The sequence below is a fragment of the Eriocheir sinensis genome, chromosome 35 (assembly GCF_024679095.1).
Source record: "Eriocheir sinensis breed Jianghai 21 chromosome 35, ASM2467909v1, whole genome shotgun sequence".
Lineage (NCBI taxonomy): Eukaryota > Metazoa > Arthropoda > Malacostraca > Decapoda > Varunidae > Eriocheir > Eriocheir sinensis.
The window spans coordinates 9,097,263-9,121,058 of NC_066543.1; the positions used below are offsets into that span (position 1 = coordinate 9,097,263).

The 23,796-nt window shown below is 45.9% G+C and overlaps 2 protein-coding genes across 2 annotated transcripts in view; one reads left to right on the forward strand and one right to left on the reverse strand.

The window, feature by feature from the left end:
* The window catches only part of LOC127007359 (zwei Ig domain protein zig-8-like), a 34,891-nt gene extending 16,056 nt beyond the window's left edge, over nucleotides 1-18,835 (forward strand). Inside the window, exons 4-8 of the mRNA XM_050878236.1 lie at nucleotides 3,282-3,403; nucleotides 6,546-6,634; nucleotides 13,181-13,308; nucleotides 13,758-13,929; nucleotides 15,796-18,835. Of these exons, the coding sequence (XP_050734193.1) occupies nucleotides 3,282-3,403; nucleotides 6,546-6,634; nucleotides 13,181-13,308; nucleotides 13,758-13,929; nucleotides 15,796-16,022 (738 nt within the window). The 3' untranslated portion in view covers nucleotides 16,023-18,835. The remainder of the gene's footprint in view (nucleotides 1-3,281; nucleotides 3,404-6,545; nucleotides 6,635-13,180; nucleotides 13,309-13,757; nucleotides 13,930-15,795) is intronic.
* The window catches only part of LOC127007360 (carbohydrate sulfotransferase 11-like), a 194,791-nt gene extending 171,202 nt beyond the window's left edge, over nucleotides 1-23,589 (reverse strand). Inside the window, exon 1 of the mRNA XM_050878237.1 lies at nucleotides 23,493-23,589. The gene's annotated coding sequence lies outside the window, so the exon portion shown is untranslated. The remainder of the gene's footprint in view (nucleotides 1-23,492) is intronic.
* Nucleotides 23,590-23,796: the final 207 nt, after the last annotated feature.

Genomic DNA, 23,796 nt, shown 5'->3' on the forward strand with positions numbered 1-23,796 from the left:
CTTTTTCTTTTTCTTTTCTTATTCTTCTTCTTTTTTTCTTCTTCTTCTTCTTTTTCTTTCTTTCTTTTTCCTTTTATTTCTCCTTTTACTTCCTCCTATAATTTTACTCTCCCACTTCTCTTTTAATTACTTCTTGGGTCCATTTCCTTCCTTAAATACCTTCGTTTGTCTTTCTTAATAAGCATAGCTGCTTTCCACATGACGTCTAGCCCCCTCACCCGACCAAACACAGGTCTTCCCGCCCCCTCAGCCGCCCCAACATACGTCTTCCCGCTCCTTCACCCGCATTTACACACGTCTTCCCGCCCACTCAAGAGCCCAAACACACATCCCCCCTTTCACTCCTTGCCCTCCCGCCCAAACACATGTCTTCTCACCCACTAACCCACTCAAACACATACCCTCCTTTTCATTCCCTTGTCGTCCCTCCCAAACACACGTCTTCCCGCCCACTCGACCGCCCAAACACACGTTCCCCCTTTCACTCCCTTGCTCTCCCGCCCAAGCAATAATACTCCCGCCCACTCAGCCACCAGTTACCCAGACACCCGCCCACCCACCCGCCCTCCAGTTAGTTGAAGTAGAGAGAGTTGGGGAGATAAGAAAGGCTTCGAGAGATTAATGGGTCACCATCTCTTTGCTTTCCTTTGTTTTCTCCTCCTCCTCCCGCTCACCTCCCGACGTTTATGCCTTCCTGTCCAAGTTGTTTTTTCTTCTCTTATTCCTTTAAGTCTTCTTTTGGGTTCGTTTTTCTTCATCTCCGTCGTCGGCTTCTGCTTTTTTTTTCTCTTTCTTCAAGTTCTCATTTTCTTCAACTTCTTCGTCGCCTTCTGCTTTTTTTTGGGCTTCCTTCAATTTCTCATTTTTTTCTTCCCTTCTTCTTCCATCTTCAACGGCATCATCATTATCAACATTACCTTTTCCTCGCCTTCGTTCTTCTTGTCTTCTTTATCTTCTTCTCACAAGCTCCTTTCTCAGTTTTCTCCTCCTACTTCATCTCCTTCGCCCCCTCCTTCTCTTTCTTTTCCTCCTCCTCCTCCTCCTCCTTCCAGTTATCTTCTCCCGCTTCTTTTGTGTCTCTCCTCAGGTAACTTTGTCTTATCTGCAGCACCTTAATGACCTCCACTCCAGGCCAAATCTCTCTCTCTCTCTCTCTCTCTCTCTCTCTCTCTCTCTCTCTCTCTCTCTCTCTCTCTCTCAATATGCATAGTTTTCAGGGAAGTATAGTGAACGAAAACGAAACTGGGAGATAACTACGTAGATGTGAATGCAGGCGTAGGAAAACCCGAGACTAAATTCATTGTATTCAGCTTTCCAATGAGTTTCTGGGCGTTTCTGGTTATCTATTAAGTTACCAGAACACGCTCCGCACAGACAGAGCACAGACAACAACAGCAACGCCGCCCCCAGCACATGGTCTATATTTTACCTTCGCTGAACGTCTCCTTCCTTCCTTCCTCTCCTTTGTCAGGCTCCGTCGATACCCGAGACCTTGGCACATATTCATCTTTTTTTTTTTTCAGCGTCCTCTTTCTCATAGCCTCTCGTCATGTAAGGCCTTCAAACATGTTTTATCCCTCTTCATGTCATATTTTCCACAGACTTTAAAAATCTAAGAGCTTGACGCACTCATCTCCTTCAGTGTCCTCTTTTCCATAACCTCTCGTCATGTAAGGCCTTGACACATGTTTTATCCCTCTTCATGTCATATTTTCCACAGACTTTAAAAATCTAAGAGCTTGACGCACTCATCTCCTTCAGCGTCCTATTTCCCATAACCTCAGCATGTAAGGTTTTGACACATTTTGACACATCTTTTCCATAAACTCGCGACATTTAAGTATTTGACACATGTTTTTCCTTTTCCTTCTTAACGCCATCTTTCCCATGAGCTTGCGATATGTATGACCTTTACACATGTTTTTTTTTTCTCTCTTCACGTCATCTCCATAAACTCGCGATATCTAAGTACTTGACATGTTTTTCGTTTTCCCATGAACTTTTGACATGTATAATTTTGACACGTTTTTCATTCTCTTCGTCACCTTTTCCATAAACTTCCGATATCTAAGAGCTTGACACGTGTTCTTTTTTCGCTCTTAACACAGTTTTTCCTATGAACTTTCGACATGTTGGGCCTTGACACATGTTTGCTCATTTAACGTTATTTTTCCATTAACTTTCGACATTTTGAGGCCTTGACGCAGGTTTTTCTCTCTCTTAGCATCGTCTTTTTCATAAACCTTCCGTATCTGAGACCTTGACACAGGTTCATCTCTCTTCACCTGTATTTCCCAACATATTGGTCTATAGCGTATACCCTTAACTTTACCTCTTCCTCTTCCTACTTCCCTCCGTATCGGCGCCAGTTCCTCCTTTGCAATCTTCACACAGCTTCATATATTTCCGTACATAGTGGTGCACAGGGTATGGCCTTAACTTTACCTTCTTCCTCTTCCAGCCTCCCTCCGTATCAGCATCAGATCTCATTTTGCAATCTTCACTCAGTCTCTTTTTTCTCAGCCTGCACTTTCTGGTCACTTAATATAATCACCCCCATGGCAACCACACTTCTCGGTATGCCAGCCCTCCCCTTCCTCACTTCCTCACCCCGTGCTTGCATTACAATATATATTAACGTAATCAGTCGCACACCTAAACATCTCCACACATCTTCGTCATTTCTTCCATTGTAACCTTCACCCCCATGGCTACTATATTTCTCAGCATGTCATCTGTCCCTTTCCTCACCCCACACTTGCATTACAGTACATCTTAATTTAATCAGTCGCACACCTGCACCTCCACACACCTTCGTCACCTCTTCCTTTGTATCCTTCACACGCAATCATTTAACTGTCCCTGCATTTACCAGCGCCTTAATTTGTTCGCCTTTCCTTTGGTCTCACTCCTGGTTACCTGAAGGACACTGGACCCTCGCACTCTTGCAATTATCTACATCTACAATTCTACATCATCGCTACGTTGCATGTTAACTTCTACATCTCCCCTAACATTGCAAGTCCGCGCATCCTCTAACACCTTCATTTCTCCACACCATTTCTGTCACCGTGAACTCTTCCTATCACCTCATACACACCTGCATACTAGGGAACCACTGTACACACTTTCACACTAATACATATTAACGACCTTGAAGAAATCCGACCTTTACATAAGAATACATGAGGGTAAGGAAGGCGTCTCTCTACACACGGCAGCTCCTGTAAATCTAACACGCATACTCTCCCTGAGCGCCCCTTGTGCCTTCTCCTCTGCAGGTGTCATGGGTGCGGCACCACGACATACATGTGCTGACGGTGGGCCGCTTCACCTTCACCAATGACGACAGGTTTGAGGTGCACCACGACGACGGCAGCAACGAGTGGCTACTGCGGCTCAGGTGAGGATACGGGGAGTAGCTGAGGCAATGCGAGAAGGTAGTAATAGGAAAAAGGAGCCGGAAGGAAGTAACATCAAGATAATATGGAAGGGAAGAGAGGGGAATGGAAAGGGCGAAGTGCAGATGTGGGCAGAGGGAAAAAAGACCAGGTAGAAGGTGGTGCAGAGGTGTTAAGAGAGAAATGAAGCTAGGAAAAGTGTACAGGCGAGAGAGGGAAGAGTAAGGCGTGGCACAAAAGGAATGAGAGACAGTGAAGAGGATCAAAGAATAGACACTTTAGAGTACAGGGGAGAGAGTTTGAAGGAGGGTCCGCAGGGAGAATGAAAGGCAAAGTAATACGATCCTGAAGAAAAGAAACAAAAAACAGGTGAAAGTGAGTGTATGAGCAGATAAAGGTGATAAAGACTGAAAAGATGCTGTAGATAAAAAAGGAAGAGTTTGGAGAGGAATTGGAAGAGGAGATTAGAAAGGAGAGAAAGTAATGGTATGGTGGAAAAATAGGAAACAGTGAAATTGGTTGCAAAGTGTAGGGTGGTGATAGGAAGTAGTGACCGGTGATGATGTGATGAAAGAAGGAGGAGACAGGAAGGAAGAAAATGGAAGAAGAGACAAAAGGGAAGTGTGGGAAGAAGGGAAAGACCGGAGGAGAGAAGAATAAGAGGAAACAGAAATTGGGTGACAGAAAGCATTAGTTCAGAGAGGCTCAGAAATGGGACAGAGTGAAGCAAGAATGAGAGAGAGAGAGAGAGAGAGAGAGAGAGAGAGAGAGAGAGAGAGAGAGAGAGAGAGAGAGAGAGAGAGAGAGAGAGAGAGAGAGAGAGAGAGAGTAAAAAGAGGTAGATGAGAAAGGAACAGGAAGAAAGGACATGCAGATTGAGGAAGTCAGAGAACTAAAAAAAAAAATGAAGCAGAAAGAGACGGAAGGCAAAGGAGAAGAGTCATGCATATTAAAGAGAGAAAAAAAAAGGTAGAGAAAATAGGTAGGGAAAAGGTGAACGAACTTAGGACAGGATAAGATGAAAGAAAGAAAGAAATGACTGCTCCGTGTGAGTTAATAAAGTAACCTGGAAAAAGGAAAGAAACAAGAAGAAAACTTACTGAAAAGGGAGGAAGGGAAAGGAGGAGATAGAAGAAGGAAAAAGTGAATGAGAGTCGTGGAAGGTGTGAAGAGAGAGGAAATTGAGATGGAAAAACTGGTGCGAAGTGTGTGTGTGTGTGCGTGTGTGTGTGTGTGAGAGAGAGAGAGAGAGAGAGAGAGAGAGAGAGAGAGAGAGAGAGAGAGAGAGAGAGAGAGAGAGAGAGAGAGAGAGAGAGAGAGAGAGAGAGAGAGAGAGAGAGAGAGAGAGAGAGAGAGAGAGAGAGAGAGAGAGAGAGAGAGAGAGAGAGAGAGAGAGAGAGAGACTAAGTCGTAAGGTTTAGACGAAGGAAAGAGAGGCTTTGAGAGACTATAGGGAAGGGAAGGGCAGGGAAGGGAAGGGACGAGAACGGAGTAAAAGGGAGAAGTTGAGGGAAGGTATGAAAGGAAGGAAAGGAAATGGAAAGGAAGGGAAAGAGAAAGGAAAGAAACGCTGAGCGAGGTCAAGAGAAAAAGAGGAGGTAAGAGGAAGGTAGGAAAGACGAAGAATAGCAAACGAAAGAAAAGAAAGCAGAAGAAAAATCTGAGAGGTAGAGAGGGGAGGAAAGAACGGCAGGAAACTTGAGCCGGGCAGACAGGGGCGGTAAAACACGGAGGGGAGGAGGAGGAAGAGGGAAGAGGGAAGAGAGAAGACAGGAAGCGGAGGCAGGAAGGGGAAATAGAGCTGGCAGGAAGGCGAGGGTAGGCAGGGGTAGAATATAGGGGAGGCAGGCTGAGAGGCAGGCTCCTTGACTCACGCTGAAGGAGGAAGGAATGGAGGGAGAGAAGAGCAGAGAGGTGAGGAGAACTTGAGCGGAGGTAAAATAGCACGGCAGGAGGGGATAAGGCGGAGAAAAAACGGAGAGATAGATACATAGATAGATATATAGATGGAGAGAGAGAGAGAGAGAGAGAGAGAGAGAGAGAGAGAGAGAGAGAGAGAGAGAGAGAGAGAGAGAGAGAGAGAGAGAGAGAGAGAGAGAGAGAGAGAGAGAGAGAGAGAGAGAGAGAGAGAGAGAGAGAGAGAGAGAGAGAGAGAGAGAGAGAGAGAGAGAGAGAGAGAGAGATTGCTTTCGTTCTTTTACTGTTATAGGGAATACAATCATTATCATCTTTACCATTAGCGTATTTCAGTATTATTACCACTTTTATACAACTATTGTTTATACCTTAGAAGAAAAAAAAAACAGTAAAATCCAATAACAGAAAAATCAGGTCAGAAAACGCAACTGCAATCAATCGGAGAGAAAATAGCGAATGGAGGAAGGCAGGAAAGTATAGAGGGAGGGAGGAAAGGAGGTAAGATGGCGAGACAGGTGGAGGAGGCAGGATATAATTGTGCAACTTGGGAGCTCTCCAGCTTCTCTCCTCACCTCCAGGCAGGCCGGCAGGCAGGGAGGGAAGGAGGGAGAGGGAGCGAAAGGGAGGAGGGAAGGAGAGAAAGGACAGACAAGTCAGTCGTTAGAAAAGCAAGTGATGGAGAAGGAGGACGGGGGAGGAAAAAAAATATAGGAGACAAAGGAGGAGCGAAGGGAGGAGGGAGGGGGTTTGGGGGGAGGGGAGAAAAGGAGAGAAGGAGTAAAGGAGCAGGCGAGGGAGACAATAAGGGAGTCAGGGAGAGAAGAAAGAAGACACAGGAAGACAGATCAGAAACACAATTCCCTGAGTTTACTGATTCAGCGAGAGAGAGAGAGAGAGAGAGAGAGAGAGAGAGAGAGAGAGAGAGAGAGAGAGAGAGAGAGAGAGAGAGAGAGAGAGAGAGAGAGAGAGAGAGAGAGAGAGAGAGAGAGAGAGAGAGAGAGAGAGAGAGAAAGGGAAAACCATCTCTCCAACTCTGCTGTGCCTCACCAAGAAGGTTTAAAGCGGCACCAAATACATCAATGAAGGCCAATCACACTGGACGCTGATTGGCTGAGGGGGAAACTGACCCTCCGCGAGACAAGGATAATGATTGGTCACGAGGGAGGCGAGGGGCTGCGGCTGGCCAATAGGAGGGGTGGAAACTAATGACGTCACCTATTTCTGCAGGTCCCCGACTACCAATGATTCGGGGACGTACGAGTGCCAGATCAACACGAAGCCGACCATCACGCAGCTCATCAACCTGGTGGTGCTAGGTGAGTACGGGAAGGGGACGGAAGGGATGTGGGGGATTGACGGAGGGATGTGCTGTTTAAAAAGGTGGAATGGATGAAGAGAAGCCGTGTTATGAGGGAGGGATTATGGGTGTAATACGGAAGAAAAAGGGGATGGTTGGAGATGTGTTGTTCTATATAGGAAGAACTAGAGGAGGTAAAAACAGAGGGAAAGCGAGTGGATTGACGGTAAATGAAAAGAAAAATAGAAACTGGTAGAGGAACTGAGAAAGGGAGAAAAAAGATGGATTGAGAGAGAGAGAGAGAGAGAGAGAGAGAGAGAGAGAGAGAGAGAGAGAGAGAGAGAGAGAGAGAGAGAGAGAGAGAGAGAGAGAGAGAGAGAGAGAGAGAGAGAGAGAGAGAGAGAGTAATAAACAAGGAAAAAGAAAGAGAAAGGAAAAGAAAGAGTCACGTTGAATTGTAGATGGATAAGGGAAGAACTGTGGGAGGAGGAGGAGGAGGAGGAGGAAGAAGAGGCGGAAAAAGTGGGGTCAGGGAAAAAGAGTGACTCAAGGATAAATATGGAGGGAGAGGAATGCATCAAGGAGGAAAATGCTGATAAAAGGACTGGACTTGGGAAAAAAAAAATGACAAAAAGAAAACGGAAAAAAATGGAAGGAGTAAATGAGAGGGGTGGTACGATGAGATGCATTGGGTTATGAAATGCAGAGGGCTATGAAATGATCGAGGATGGGAATGATGAGGATGCATTCGGGAGCTAAGAAAAAAAAATAACATGATAGAAATTGAGGATGAAGAAAGAAAACATGGGTGAAAATAAGGAATGAGAGACGAAATCCGTGAATGTGTCTCTTAAAAATCAATAGTGAAGGATTCTGTCATTTCCTCGCCGTCTTTTCACCGAGGTCGTTCCGTCTTTGTCCCTCATCCCTGGCGTGCACCTCTTCACGCCGCGCTGCTTCAAAAGGTTGCCGTGTGCCGCCCCCCTTCGCCTCCCCAAGTCCTCACCTGCCCGCCCTCCGCTCACGTGCGTCGCTGCGTCTCTTGCTGCCTATCCTGCCGTCTCACGATTTGCAAGAGGCGGCGGGTGGGGGCGGCTGGGGGAATGTCTGTGTAACGTGCGCATGTATTCCAAGTTTTCCTTTACTAAGAGATGTCGGTTTTTATCATCGAAAAAATAACAACGTCGGTTTCTAAGTTGCTTTTCGCCTGTATCAGTTTCACATACTTGTCTTCCAGTTGATTTTTTTAGGCTTTTTGCACCATACTCTTACTATTAGAGAAAGTTGTTATGTTGGAAGTAGCAATTAATCAGTAAAAAGGCCTCAGAGTAATGTCGTAGGGAACAGGACCTGGGATACTGATATTGCTGGAACTGATCTCAAGGGCCCAGGAAGGTAGAACTTATATTATGGGCAGTCCATGCCATAGCTACCAACAGGTCAGCAGTCAGTGTTGCCAACAAGCACCGGACTCTGCTGCTCTTAGTTTGTTGATAGCTTGATCGCGACGGTGTGCTTTGACATGCTGCCATCACATGTTTGACGCCACGTTTGGACGCACCTCAAGTTGGAGTGCCAGGTGACGAGTAGAAGTGAGGGTGACAGGCAGCGAGAACGAATGCAGGAGTGGTGACGGTACTGGAAGTGGGTGCAACGAAAGGTTTATGAATAGTTACATGTGGAAGTGGCAGGGAAAAAAACGATGTGTGATAGATGACGGGTGAAAGTAGTAGGAAAGGTGTGTTAAGGTTGAGAGGTAACGATGGGAACGGTAAGAGATACGGTTGCGTGAAAATGAGGCGTGGAAATGATAACGTATGAAGATGTGTGCATGCATTGAAGCTGAAAGGTGACAGATTAAAGTTTCTATTTTCTGAAAAGATTAAAAGAACTCGCCATGACTTATGTGGAGGAGTGAGGAAAGCTCGGCCGGTTGCAGGGTGACTGGCTAATTGACTGACTTAATTTATGGCAGACTGGTTGACTAATGACTGACTGGACTTACTGACTGGCTGCCTGGCCGTCTGACTGAGTGAATGGGTGGGTGGGAGGTCGACGGTCGCCATGACTTATGTGCTGGTTGCAGGGTGACTGGCTAATTGACTGACTGAATTTACGGCAGACTGGTTGACTACTGACTGACTGACTGACTGGACTTACTGACTAGCTGCGTGACCGTCTGACTAACTGAATGGGTGGCTGGGAGGTCGACGGTCACGTGATAACTACCGAACTTTAGCCATCATTTCCCGGGGAGGAGACACTTGGGCGATCCTTCCCGCGTGGAGGACGTGCTCGAGGCCACGCATCGCTGGGGCGGCTGTCGTCCCTGTCACCCCGTCCTTTGATCCGACTTTCGGCAACCACTCATACGGCTTCGATCACCTACGCTGACTTTTATAAGCGCACTACAGGTTCTATCTACGTACGTGCGGTGAAGCCTGACAAAATATCCACACAAAGGTACACACACACACACACACACACACACACACACACACACACACACACACACTAACCTCCCCTCTCCATCTCCCACCCCCACTCCCACAATAATCCCACCACTCCTCCTCCTCCCCACAAACAGACTGACGTTTATGTATGTATGAGGGTCCAGGCTATTGTAATAATGCCTCATGATTGCTCTCGGCGTCCCATCAATTATAATACGGTCCTATGAGTGGCCTAAGTGGGGGATCTATTGCAATATTACATCTCCGACAGACGCTGAGACCCAGGAAGCCAATCCACGCATAATGAGATCACTGCTGCCTACAAACAACCCACTCCACTACCACTACATTCCGACCCCCTCCATCTGCTATGAACCCACCCCTACCGCTACATTCCGGCTCCCTCACACTATTATTACTCTTATTCTTAACTCCCTCCACCACTACGAGCCCATTCCGGCCCTCTCCCCCTTTTTATTACGCTATTCTTAACCCCCTGCATCACTACCACTAATTCCGACACCCTCCCATTACTATTATTCTGTTCTAAACCCCTTCCACCACGACCACTCCACTCCGGCACCCTTCCACTACTATTAAACTACCACTGCATAATGACAGCCTCTGACGGTAATGGCTCCACTTATAATTCTCTCCATTCTAACTCACTCTGTTCATCTTCACTATATCATCAGTTTCCCTCAGGCGCTACCACTATCTTTCTAAACTGCCTCCACTACGTTAACCATCTCTCCATTTCTACACCCTCTAAATACCACTAAATATCAGAGACATCACTCCTTCACCGTTTCTCAGGTCTATCTCCTTCTGTTCAGCACCATCCCATTCCAGCAGCACCATTCTTCTCATGTCATCACTTCCCTCCTACAAGACCCTATACACAACTTCAACCTTCCTTACCACTACCACCATAATCATACTCCCTTTTAACTTCCTTCACTTCAATCCTCAACAACCCTCCAGCAATCTTCCCTCACCAATATTCTTTAACTATTGCCTTCAACTATCCATTTTCCATTATCTTTCACCCTTCCCTCTTCTTTCAATATCCCCTCCTCTTTCTGGCAGCCTCTCTGCACCGCCTATCGCCCTCCACAGCCACCTCTCTCCCTCCCTCCCTAACATCCCTCCATCCACGACCCTTCTGCATCCCCCAGCACTTGGTTTCCCCCTCCTTTCTCCCCTTAATGCACGCCTCAGAACCCTTTCCCTTCCAATTTCCCTTCTATTCCAGTGAGAATATCTCCTTCCCCTTAAACCCTTACCCCCCCCCCCCCTCTCTCTCTCTCTCTCTCTCTCTCTCTCTCTCTCTCTCTCTCTCTCTGCGCCCCAGCAACCCAGTGAGAGGTAAATATATAAAAGGGAAACAAAGCCAGTCCTCCGCCTCTCCCTCCTTAAAAAAGAAAAAAAAAAAAAAGCATAAACGGCGAAATTATCTTATGCAAATGGCCACTGGGAAGCCGCCCTCGCAATGGGAGTCTTTTGTAGCGGCTCAGCAAGGAGGCGAGGCAGGAAGCGCGTCTGCGTTTATGGGATGAAAGAGAAATTAAGCGGAGGTCGAATAAGAGGAGCAAGAGGAAGAGCACTAGAGAACTACAGTAGCTAAGTGGAGAACAAGGGGGTAGAAGAGGAAGAGGAGGAGGAAGAGGAGAACGACAACGACAAGGACGAAAAGGAGGAGGAACGGAGTGAGAGCGTAAGGGAGGATAAGGATGAGGGTGAGGATAACGAGGGGAAGGTGGACGGAGGAAGAGAAGGAAAAGGAGAAAAGGGTGGAAGAGGAGAAAATTGCGAGAGGGTTTTGGAAGGATCGAAGGAGATACTGAATGGTTTAGAAATGCACAAGCCCACACACACACACACACACATTCCAGGAAGTAAACTCCGATGAGGTTTCACTATTGTAACTGAAATAGGGTGTTCATGGTGTGTGTGTGTGTGTGTGTGTGTGTAAGAGAGAGAGAGAGAGAGAGAGAGAGAGAGAGAGAGAGAGAGAGAGAGAGAGAGAGAGAGAGAGAGAGAGAGAGAGAGAAAAAGGAATATGATGCGAGGGAATATTCATGGGACAAGGAAGGGTTGGCATTAGTAATGAAAGGTGTGTGTTTGTGTGTGTGTGTGTGTGTGTGTGTGTGTGTGTGTGTGTGTGTGTGTGTGTGTGTGTGTGTGTGTGTGTGTGTGTTTGTATTTTATTTAGTAATGAAAGGTGTGTGCAATTTGGTGCGTGTGTGTATGTGTGTGTGTGTGTGTGTTGGGGGGGGGGGAGTTGTTTGTATATGAGAGAGAGAGAGAGAGAGAGAGAGAGAGAGAGAGAGAGAGAGAGAGAGAGAGAGAGAGAGAGAGAGAGAGAGAGAGAGAGAGAGAGAGAGAGAGAGAGAGAGAGAGAGAGAGAGCAGGCAAACACTTCAGGCAGGTGTTTTTGTCATACATTTCCTTCCATGGCCATATAAGACTTCCACACCAACAAGCAAACACACACACACACAAACAAACAAATAACAAAGAACCAAATGAGCAAAAAAATATTTACCCACGTCCTATAACTTGTCATCAGATCGCGCAAACTTAAAATCGGACAAAGGAAAGAAAAGACAAAATTAATAATGGTAATAATTTAAAAGGCGGAAGATCAAAGGAAGATATACAACTTGACCCGTTTTTCTGTCCCGCGCCGAAGAATAATAACTCGGTAGAAAAGATGTCTCACTACTTGTAAAGTCAACATAAAAATTATAAATCTAAGTTCCGATTGGCAACGAAGAAAATACAGAACGAAATGCAACGCAGAGAAACGTACTAAGTTAGCACATGGTGGATGGGAAGCACTTTAAAGCATTACTTAATATAAATAGAAACTTAAATTGTGATTCGTAGTGTTGAAAATAAAACAAGATACAACACAAAGAAACATAAACAGCATTAACGGGATGATGTTTCTTGTATTCATCCACCCTTGAGGTATGAGTCAGAGCGGGGGAGAGGGGGGAGCATGACGTTGGAACACCCTTAACAACTTATGCTTTTCATCTTCAGACCTGCGTGGTTTCGAAACTCCTTTAAGATTATTCGCCTGGAGCCTTTTCCCCTAAGTATTCCATGCCCTTTGTTTTGTTTTCTTATTGAGTCAATGTTCGTTTTCAAGTAAGAATGTTTTCGTGTGACTATACATTTCACTACTCTCTGGGTCGCCGTTTGTTTACAAATAAGTAACTAAATATCAGACGCTGGAAGGCACACAGCTCTAAGGACTGTCTAGAGGTCAGCAAAGTGGTCGTAAGAGTAGTGATTAAAGTTCAACTAGGTAACCGGAAGAAAACCTTGAGAGACACTTGAATAGCGAAATGGCGTCATGCAGTCCCTTTTGCACCGCCACGAGCACTCCGCCGCTTAGCACGTCAGGCGCCGTCCCTGTACACGAGGAGGCCACGACCGCATTGTCTTCTAGTAATGTTTGTTTCATTTGATAGTAATTCATATTTAATTTCCTTAAACCTCTCGCTTTCCCCTCATTCGTCCCATTACATAACTCCTCTACCTTATCTCCCTTCCACACTGCACCTACACACTCTCATCGCAATGGCTCGCACCAGCAGGGGTGCCGAGGATGTGACTTTACCGCCAAATTCATCTATATATGATGAGGCTTCGAGGAAAATGTTTGGAAGTCGAGGGTTGCGAGCTTTGCTGGATATTTTATCTGTCAATGGCTAGTACAAAAAAAATATCGGTTTATGATATGGTAATTGCACATTTCTCTGGCTGCAGCATCGCAATGTTAGTTCATGTTTTTATTTTTCAACAGGACAAGAATTATATATATTTTTTTGACAAAGCAGGCAGGCAATGGAAAAGAAACGCAACAGCACGCTGTTTCCGCAAAAAAAAAGAAAAAAAAAAAAGATAGTACAAAGAGGGATCACCCCTGGTTTGGGAGCTGTATTTACTCTGCCCTCTTAAAGTTGTCTTCACGTTGGGCTGTTTCAGGGCTATTTTCGGCTGGGCAGTCCGTGGTTAACTTCAGCAATGGCTCGGCAGTCCTGCTCGACACCACCCATCTCGTCCGCCTCATCGCCTTCTCTTTTTTCTCTTTCCAGAGCCGCGCGCAGTGATCACGGCGGGTAGCGAGCTGTACCTGGACAGAGGGTCGACACTCCGCCTCACCTGCCAGGTGCGCGACGCCCCGAGCCCCTCAGAGTTCCTCCTCTGGTATCACGAACAGAAGGTAAGGATTGGGAGGCGGCAGAAGGCATATGATACGATGTTTTTTGAGGGGAGAGAACATTAAAATGATTTTTCCTAAGGTTCGTTAGACATACCAGGAGCGAAACAAGCGATACAAAAAAAATACACACAAAACGATGTTCCCATAAATTAAGAAAGGAAAGTTGTCAAATAGAATCATCTACTTTAGTTCTAAATGTGTCTTGGTACTCCCTTCATGAGAGTTTAATTTGTACGGAAGTATAAATGCAGTTGTAGTGAGGCTGTTCTAGAATTTCCCGGTGAAAGGGAAATTATTTTATATTTATATTACACATCAATATATCACGTCAGAGTGCTACATTTCTTTTTCTTCCCTCCACCTTTCACCCTCCTGACACGAATGCCCCCTCCCTCCCCTTCCCTCCCTCCCTCATCTCCTCTGCATCCCTCCATTCCACACCCGTCCAGCAGGTAGCCAACTACGAGGTGGAGAAGGTGGAGGTGAGCGTCGGGGCGGACGACAACGGCACCACCGTCAGCACCCTCACGCTAGAGGACGCACAGGTGCACAACTCTGGCCTGTACACCTGCAGCCCCTCCAACGCCAAGCCCTCCTCCATCAGGGTCCACGTACTGAGCGGTAAGTTAAGGAAAGGGTAAAGTTGGGGGCACACGCTCAGCTGCGCGTGGCCTTGGTGCTCATGTCCGTCACACTGGCTCTTAAGCTTGTGGCGTGAGATTACACGTTACCCCGGGACATCAGGCGGGTGTGACACAAGGGTTACTACCATTTATCTTTCTCAGGTTTCCCCAGGTAGCCAATTAACGACCAGCTCGTAAGAGAAGATGAACAGCTAGGTGAACTGTGCGCCATGAACTCGGACCCGGATTCGATCTCGGGCTCACGAGTTTGTAACCAAGCGTGCTAAACACTGCATCACGGAGCAGAACATGTATAAGAGCACCCGCCTCTTGTGTCTGCGTCCCGTGTGTGAAAGTGCATGGACGAGTGTATAGATGAGTGTTTGCATGACAGTATGAATGAGTGAATGACGATGACTATGAACGAGTGTATGAAAATGTGTAAAAATGAGTGTATCGGTGACTATGAACAGTGGAAGGGTGATAGAATGGATGGCTGTATGGATGAGTGTACTGGTGCATGAGTGGAAATGTGTTTGTTTAGGTGGATAATTGTTTGTGTTTGAAAGAGAGAGAGAGAGAGAGAGAGAGAGAGAGAGAGAGAGAGAGAGAGAGAGAGAGAGAGAGAGAGAGAGAGAGAGATTAAATAAGACAAATGGAAATGAAACGAAGTCTAGAATGCAGAACGCGAATACACACGAAATACGCAGAAATCGTGAATTTATATATAAGAGATAAAATAAAAGAAAAGAAAAAGGTTCGAGCTTGATGGATCGACGGGAGAAAGAATGCAGGAAGAAAATAAAACCGCTGAAAATTACGAGCAAACTTTCGATTTCTTAAGGTTATGAGAAAACATTCCGGCATGCACGAAAACTCTCTCTCTCTCTCTCTCTCTCTCTCTCAGGCCCACTCACCGAGCCTTCATTAACGTGCCAAGTCAAGTCGAGTCGTCCTCCATCTTCGTATCTGTCCGTCTGTCTGTCTGTTCGCTACTCCTCGCTGTCTCATTATGTTCGCGAGCCTCCCCTCTCCCGTTTCTTTCTGTTTGTCTATCTGTCCGTCGGGTTACTAATTATTTGTCCTAAAACTTTCCTTTCCGAGCCCCAAGATGGATTCGAGTTGGCCGGCTGACTGCTCCCCGACCCGTGTGTGTGTGTGTGTGTGTGTGTGTGTGTGTGTGTGTGTGTGGACAAGCACCACCCTAACCTCACCATGCGGTTGTCTGCTCTGCCAATCGTTCCTGACTCCTGTTACCGAGGCCGCGAGACAATCATTGGGGGAACTCACGAAGGAACAAACAGAGAGAAGAAAAAGTGTCGAAAGTTGCCGTGAAAAGAGGGGTTTGCGCCGCGGTGCTCCATCACTGCCTGTTCGTTGCCGCTGTAAAGTGGCAGCGAGCCGCGCCGGGACGCCTCGTGCCCCAGTGACGGCGGCACAATGGTGACACACGGCCCCGCCAGGTCGTTGCCCCGCGATACACGATGGCCGAACAAAAATCTGAAGCAAGAAATCACCCCTTCGATCAGGCCATTGTCTGCAGTGGGCGGCTGGACTCTCCATCAGGCCGACACGTCCAGCCATGACTCACGGCGTGGTTCGCGGGGGCACAGGGACGTTCTCTGCCCGCCTCCCAACCGCTCCATTGTTACTCCATCACGGCTTGAGTCGGTGATTTTACACCACACAGATAACACCCATATACTTATACTTTATTTAAACAATTGTATTTTTTGTATTTAAAATCTTTTTTCACTTTTCAGAAATTCATAGAAACTTCTTTCCGAAAAACATTCACAGATTTTTGCTGGCGTGTGCTGCAGCTCATAATCCCCACGTGCCTGACCCCACCGTCTCGTTGCAGGCGAGCACCCCGCGGCCATGCAGACCAACTCCTCGCCGTGCCTGATGTGTCCGAGGAGCTCCTCCTCCTCTTCCTCCTTCCTCTACTGGCGGGGGAACTTGTCTTCATCCCTTCTCCCTTTCTTCATGCTGCTCTTGGCCCTCCTGGCTTCCCCCTTCAGGCCCCTTCAGCAGGCACTCCTCCTGGCACTGCTGGTCTCAAGTGCCGCGCTGCAGCAGGCGTCTTGATGAGGCGGAGGAGGTGAGGGGAGGTGAGGGGGGGAGTGAAACAACTCCTCTTACAACCGAGTGCATCACGCACAGTCTTGCAGAAACCTTCCCCCGAGAAGCACCAGTTGACACCCTGATACACCTCTGTACACTCCTACCACCCGTCTCATTACACTCCACGGCACACCCAGCCTCGGGGTACACACGTGCGTGGCATCAGATCACGTATATGGTGCCTCAGGTGCACCGACCTGTGCACCCACGAGCTCGGGTGTTGGCTCAAGACTGTCACGTCTCCAGGGGTCGTTCTTTCCCCCACTTCTGTCCCTGTCACTCGTCTTCAACTCAGCAAGTCTTTCTGGTTTCTTTATTTCATCTTGCCATCGTTGTTCTATACTTAGAACTTGTTCAATCTGTAGTAAACACGAGACAGCCAGCAAAATCCTGCACCGATACGTGTTTGCTTGTGGAGGCAAACACAGGAAATAGATTTCTGAGGCGAAATGAAAATGTTTTTTAGGTCACGAAGTGTTAATAGTTTTTCAAGAAAAAGTTTTTTCATACTGATATTGTAAATGTTTTTTTTATTTTCTTAGAAAAAGAAAAAAAAATCACCTTTATACAAAAAAAAAATACTCGAAGATAAAAGATAAAGAAAAAAATGGATGCACCGGATGAAGCATCTTTCCTGGGAGTCCCAAACCCACTTACCGGACTCCGCGGCGTGCCCGGCGTGTGGAAGGGACCGCCGCTCGAGGGGCTGCCCGGCGCGGAGGTCATGGCGTCGATAGCCCACCGACTCGCACACCCACGCACACACAAAACTTTTTTACAGATTGTCAGCCCTGCCCTGCCACCATCTTGCTCAGTGTGTGTGTGTGTGTGTGTGTGTGTGTGTGTGTGTGCATGCTCGCGTGCAGTGGTGTGAAGACTGGTGCTGGGTGGCGGGTGCTGTATCAGTGTCAGGGTGTCGTCCGAGGCGTCCCTTAATGACCCTTCACACACAGCAGACGCACTTTTGTCCTCCATACAAGTTCGTTAAGGACAAGGCTTACTTTTTGGCTTCGAGCAGATTTTATTTAGTTTCATTTTTCATGTTAATGGAGACAGGCCAAGCGAAAATTAAAACGTTACGAAAAACTGCCCACAAATGAGTGTCAAATTGCAGGACATGGAGAGCCAGCTGGATGTGGAAGGACGAAATTGAACAGCCAAACTGGTAAAGGTAATGTTGAAGGCATACAGAACCCATTAACCTTCGATACAGGGCAAGTGTGACATCCAGGATAAAACTATTCATCTTCCCAAGGTTTCCCAAGATCAGGGGTTTTAAACCTGGGGCAAATTACCCCAAGTGGGGTAATTTGGTCTTTTTTTGTGGGAAGTGGAGGAGACAGAGGGCAATCAAGAAAAAAATAAGCAAAACCATACCCATTGTGTTAGGCTTCAAATTTGGACAGGCTGAATATGTCCTTTTCTCTCCTATTTTTATCCAGCTATTTAGCTCTGCCTAATATACCACATACAAATTTATTAATAAGTTTTCAAAATATGGGTGCTAAAATGTAATTGTGGAAGAAACATGAGCAATGAAGGGTAACGAGTGACGGGAGATGTGGAAAATGGGGTAACGATTAAGTAATGGTTGGAAACCCCTGCCCTGGATTATCGGTCAACTGGAATGGGAAGATAAACAACTGGGTCGGCTGCACACCGACTGTCCAGGCCGGGATCGAACTCCAGCACACGCATTCGTGGCTAATTGTGCAAACCAGTGTACCAGTGAGGGGCTACATAGGGAAGGGTGAAATAAAACGTACGCACTTTCTTCCAAAGTTTCCGACTGAAATGAAAAAAAAAAACCTCCCTTCAGTGAAAGTTACCTGCCGAGTGGCTCCTGGGAATGGAAACTGCCTAGCGACGGTCAATACACGGTTCGATGCGCCAAAAAATTAACTGTTTAATTGCAAATGATCAAATTTCTCTCGTTGGGTACCGATAAATAAAGCCGAGAATGAAAATCTTTGAGGTTAAAAATGTAAGGTTTTAAGCGTCAAAATAAAATAAAAAACACTCGATTGGAAACGCGTTCACTAATTGGAAAAAAGAGCACCTGAGGACAGGCTTCCTAGGATGAAATTGAAGCCTTGTATTTTTCTGTCTCTCTTTGTCATCACTCTCAACCTTCTGTTCTCTCCTTAAATACTTCCTTCCTCCTGAGTTCTCTGCTTGTAATGAGAAACGACGCATATAACTTTACATTGACTTTTGTGTTCGTATTTTTCTTTCTCTTTTATATTTATTTTGCGTTTCCTTGTCATTAACCTTCAGCAATCCAACAACCTGTCCCTCCTTCTATCCTGTGTCTGTCTTTCCTGTTGTAAATAGGAAAACGGTTGGAGGTCACAAAAATAGTTTTAATATTCCAATTATCTAGACTTTCTGTCCTCACGTTTATCTTCCTTTTACTTCCCTCCTGTTTCTCATTCTCATTATTCCTTACCATCCTTCACACATAGATCGTTACTTCTTTCCCTCTGTGCTCACTTGCTGGTAAGGAGAAGCCGGTGGGAAGTCACGTAAATGCCTCATCGACTTTCTTAACTTCACTCACTCTTCTCTCGTTCCTCTTCACCACCCCGGCCCCGACACACTCAAGCCGTGGAGACCTTCGTGTGAGCCCTGAGCCACCCCCTCCCTCCCCTGGCGCCCCTGTACATACATTCCTACCATTCAACGCGTCACGCTGTACACAACGCAGCCCATGTGTGTCTCTTACTCTCGCTTCTTGCCTGGATTATACTTTGAATGTTTCACTAATAAAAACACCATAACCCAAGATGCGTTTGATTTATACTTTTTTTTTAACGGAAGGATTGATGGTGATAATGGTCTGGCAGTGAAATATTGATGGGAGCGTCAGGTAGTCACGTTCAAAGAAAGGTGTTAATGCTGAGAGCTACAGAAATGTTAGTGTAGTTACAGTGAAAACTCAGCACTTTACAGGCAAAGGAAAATAGCAACAAATTTGGGTAAAATTAACAGGTAAGTCACTGAAAACAATCCTATTATACACACAAGCAGAAAATAAGTAAACAGATACACATTTCATCTATCCAGGTAAATCGTACCTGTATTATTATACGAACAAACAAAATGATCTGATAAGCCCAACGAAGCCCTTCCAGCATCTTTTCCTCTATAAGGTTGTTATTTATTCAGATCATAACAGGAAATCTCAGTCCAATATTTGCCCTACGGCTTCTTAAACAGCCCTCCCTGAAGACAAGAATGGGGAAAAAGAATAAAAAAAAAGAGGTACTCGTAGAAAGGTTGAAATAATTTTCCTTCTCTGTATTTGTTGTTTTTACCCCCTCCCCCTACCTCCCTCCGCTGAAGGTAAGCCTCGAGGAAGTAGGAAGAGCAGCTGAGGTGAGTATATAAAGAAAATGATAACAGAAAAAAAGGAAAGACTGGCAGTAGGTAGCTCGTCTTCCCGTTCTCTTCATTATTGAACAAAGAAAAAAAAGAGTCGATATTTTCCTTGAAGAAAGTGGAGTTGAGGCGAGTACAAAGAAAAAGGTAAAAGAAAACGGAGAGCGTTTGGAAAAGGGTAACTTGTCTTCCCGTTCTCTTTAATATTGAACGAAGATTTGTTCGTTGAAAAAAAAAAAAAACTTTTCTGTCTTTCTCCTCCAATACTTTCTTCCTCCACGTTGTGTACATTCACCGGCTGTCTCCTTCTTCCTCCCCTCCTTTCACTTCCCTCCCTTTCCCTTTCCATTTCTTTCTTCTGGTTGTCTCTTCCTCTTCATCCTCCTTTTTCTTCTCTGAACTCGTTCCTCTATAACTCTCTTCCGCTTCCTTGTTTCCTTTTCTCTTTTTACATTCCAACGCGAAAGAGAATACCCGATAGCCTTAGCAACTTGCGGAGGGGGAGCAAAAAGAAATGGATGAGGAAGAAAAAAATAAGGATGGAAGGAACTCAATATATATATATATATATATATATATATATATATATAGATATATATATATATAGAGAGAGAGAGATAGAGAGAGAGAGAGAGAGAGAGAGAGAGAGAGAGAGAGAGAGAGAGAGAGAGAGAGAGAGAGAGAGAGAGAGAGAGAGAGAGAGAGAGAGAGAGAGAGAGAGAGAGAGAAAATTAAATACAATAAAACCTCATTGCCAACCAATTGCCCCTTACACACACACACACACACACACACACACACACACACACACACACACACACACACATCCCCCTTCCCCCCTTCAACACACACCTCATTAAGGGACTAATTTGGTCGCCGTTGATTCCTTATTGACAAGTGATTATATGCAAACTTGTGACCTCCAACAAAAATGGCTCGCGTAATTGGGCCGGATGGAGCCATTCACCTCGCGCCTCATTCAGCGGCTCCTAAAAAGAATTTACCTTCAGCAGACGCTTTACGGCCGCTGTTGACACATACGTAATCAATTAAAACCAATTTCTTTTACTCTCCGGCTAATGAAAGCTACTCTGTGTTTATTTACCTTGCCCGTCTGGCTGCTGTCTGTCTGTCTGTATGTCTCTCGGTTTGTCTTTCGTTATATTTTTTATCTGTCTGTCTGTCTGGTTTGCTGGCTGGCTATTGTTTTGGCTTTCTTTATCTCTGTCTTCGTTTGTTTATTTATCTGCCTGTCTGTCTTTTGCCTGTCTGTTTGTCTGGTTTGCTTTCTGGCTGTTGGTCTGTCTTTCTCTATCTTTGTCCATATTTTTCGTATCCCTCGTTGTGTATATCTGTGTGTTTGTCTGTCAATGTCTGTTCTGGCTGTCGGGATGCCGGTTCGTCTTTATAACTCTCTCTCTCTCTCTCTCTCTCTCTCTCTCTCTCTCTCTCTCTCTCTCTCCTCCCGGCATTACGTTTAACTATGAAACCAACAGTAATTAAGAGGCAATTTCAACTAAATTGTACAGTAGCGAAGTCAAGTCATTTAGATTAAGAGTTAATATGTGCTTCTTGTACTGGTCTCCACTCTCTACCTTTTCAGCGGCGTCCCGTTTAACGATAGATACGAGTAATTACCAGAAGTAGGACATCAGTGAGTCTAGGGCATCCCATTTCCTCTGTACAGCTTCCATAGCCCTAGTTTTGATGCCATTTTCTCTCTCTCTCTCTCTCTCTCTCTCTCTCTCTCTCTCTCTCTCTCTCTAAGGCACTCAAATTAAGTACAGCTATAAAATTATTGAACAAAGTGTGTGTGTGTGTGTGTGAGAGAGAGAGAGAGAGAGAGAGAGAGAGAGAGAGAGAGAGAGAGAGAGAGAGAGAGAGAGAGAGAGAGAGAGAGAGAGAGAGAGAGAGAGAAAGGAATAATATGATACAAAGAAAGAGAGGAAAAGTACGATATACAAAAAAAAACAAAGAAAGGAGGAAAGAAAGGATTGGAAGTGAAATGAAAGCGAAAAAGCAGAAAAAGACCTAAGAAAAGACAAAAGAAAGAAAAATTCGAGAAAAATGTAATGTAGAAATGTAGTAATGAAGAAAACCGAAACGAATGAATGAATTAGTTAAATAAAATGAATGAATGAAAGGATAAAGAGGACAAAAAGATAACGAGAAATGAAAACCAACCAACTAACCAAAGGGGAGATTACTGAGAAGGGCTGACATTATGCACTTGGACATTCACTCGTCTGTCTCATGTTTGTCTGTCTTCCAAGGAGGAGATTACAGAGAAGTGCCAAAATTATCCACATGACATTAACCTCCGTCTGTTTGCGTCTGTCTGTCTTCCAAGGAGGAGATTACAGAGAAGTGCCAAAATTATCCACATGACATTAACCTCCGTCCGTCTGCGTCTGTCTGCCTGCACGTATTCCAAAGAGATGGTCCCAGAGAGCTGCTAAAATTATCCTCAGAGCCTTCCCCCGCCTGAATCAAGTCTGTCTGTGTGTCTGTCTGTCCCCCTTCACGTGCTCACACACATGCATCTTGTCCGTTTCTTCCGGCGCGACGAGGTTAGAAACATTCCAATCAGGCCGCTAAGAACCTTCCTTCCCGCGGCTTATTTTCCGAGCATTGCCTCCAGACGCCGCGGGGGGAATAGTTGGGTCCCAGATAGCGTAATGCAGATCCTTCCAATCACACGGCCATTGAGGAAGGTACATTATTCAGGTGTGTGTGTGTGTGGGGGGGGAGGGGGGGAGAGAGGGAGGGAAGGGAGAGGAGGGAGCGGAGAGACGACGAAGAGGATGAAAAGGAAGGTAGATTTCAGGTAAAGGTGTTTGGTTACGAGAGGAGGAGGAGGAGGAGATAGGTGGTTATGCAAGTTAGTTATTATATGGGATGTGAATGGAGGAGATGGTCAGTAATGATGATGGTGATGAGGATGATGATGATGATAAGGAGGAGGAGGAGGAGATGGAAAGGAAAGGTACTTGTTTGTAAGGACTACAAGTTAGTTATTTTTAAGGTGTGTTTGGAGGAGGAGGAGATGGTCAACACTGATGATGGTGAAGAGGATGATGATGATAATGAGGAGGAGGAGGAGGAGATGGAAGGTACTAGTTTGTAAGGACTGCAAGTTAGTTATTTTTAAGGGGTGTGGATGGAGAAGGAGGAGACGGTGAGTGATGATGATAGTGATGATGAAAATGATGATGATGAGGAGGAGGAGGGTAATTTGTAAGGGCTGCAAGTGTGGGAAGGAAGGAGTGTGGGGATAAATGGATGATGGGGATGGATGGCGTTGACGTAGCTAGATGTTGTGTGGGTAAGGAGTGAGAGAGGGCTGTGGAGTGCGCGGGATGGTTGATGTTTGTGTGAAGAGAAGTGGTTGAAAGGGGGAGGGGGAGGACGTAAACTTGATAGAAGGGACAAACAGGAAGCTGCCTCCCCCTTTCTTCATCATACCCTAACCTTATTAAATACCTAAGCCCAGATGAGCCTCGACCCCTTATCATATGTGGCACTCAATCCTCTCCCTGCCTCCAAACCGTCTTTCTCCTCCTAACTCCTTATTCTGCTTGTTATTCTCTTCCTCAACCTTCACATTCATCCCGTCTCGCCCTCGTTCTTGTACTCATTCTTGGTTTTCCCCTTCTACTTCATTCTCTTCCTCTTCCTCCATTTCTTTCACATCCTTTTCCTTCTCCTTGTTCTCATTCCCGCTCATATGATTATCGTCCTCCTCCTCTTCGTTTTCTACCACCACCACCACCTCCTTCTCCTCCTCCTCCTCCTCCTCCTCCTCCTTGCTCTCGTCCTTGTACTTGTCCTCTTTCATCTAGTCCTTTATCTCATCCTCCTTCTCCTCCCCTGCTCCTACTTTTCCTCCTCGGCTGTGTACTCGAGTTAAGGGGCGCGAAATGCAAATTTTTCAGATTAAAAATGTGCCAGGAAGGAAGGAGGGAGCGAAGACAAGGGGAAAAGGGCAAGGACGGCGGAAAGTAAGGCAGTAGTCGTACCTTGAATGTCAGAAATACGTTTGCTAATACTCACTGAAGTCCTGTCCTGATAGTGGCGATAATGTGGCGTCCGGTTCTGTCTGCGCTCGACGCCACACTCTCCCACGCTCTCTCTCTCTCTCTCCCTCTCACCTGCCTGAAATGGGAGCGAACATAATCACAGCCCCGATTTAGGATGTGACAACTCTAATACGAGACAAATATCCGTTAATTGAGACAAGTATATTCAAACTTCAAGAGACATATAATTTAATGGGGCTTTCCCTTTTATCCACCCTTCCAAACCTCTCTCCCCTCACTCCCATCCCGCCCCCTCCCTCCCCCGCCTTGTCCTCTCC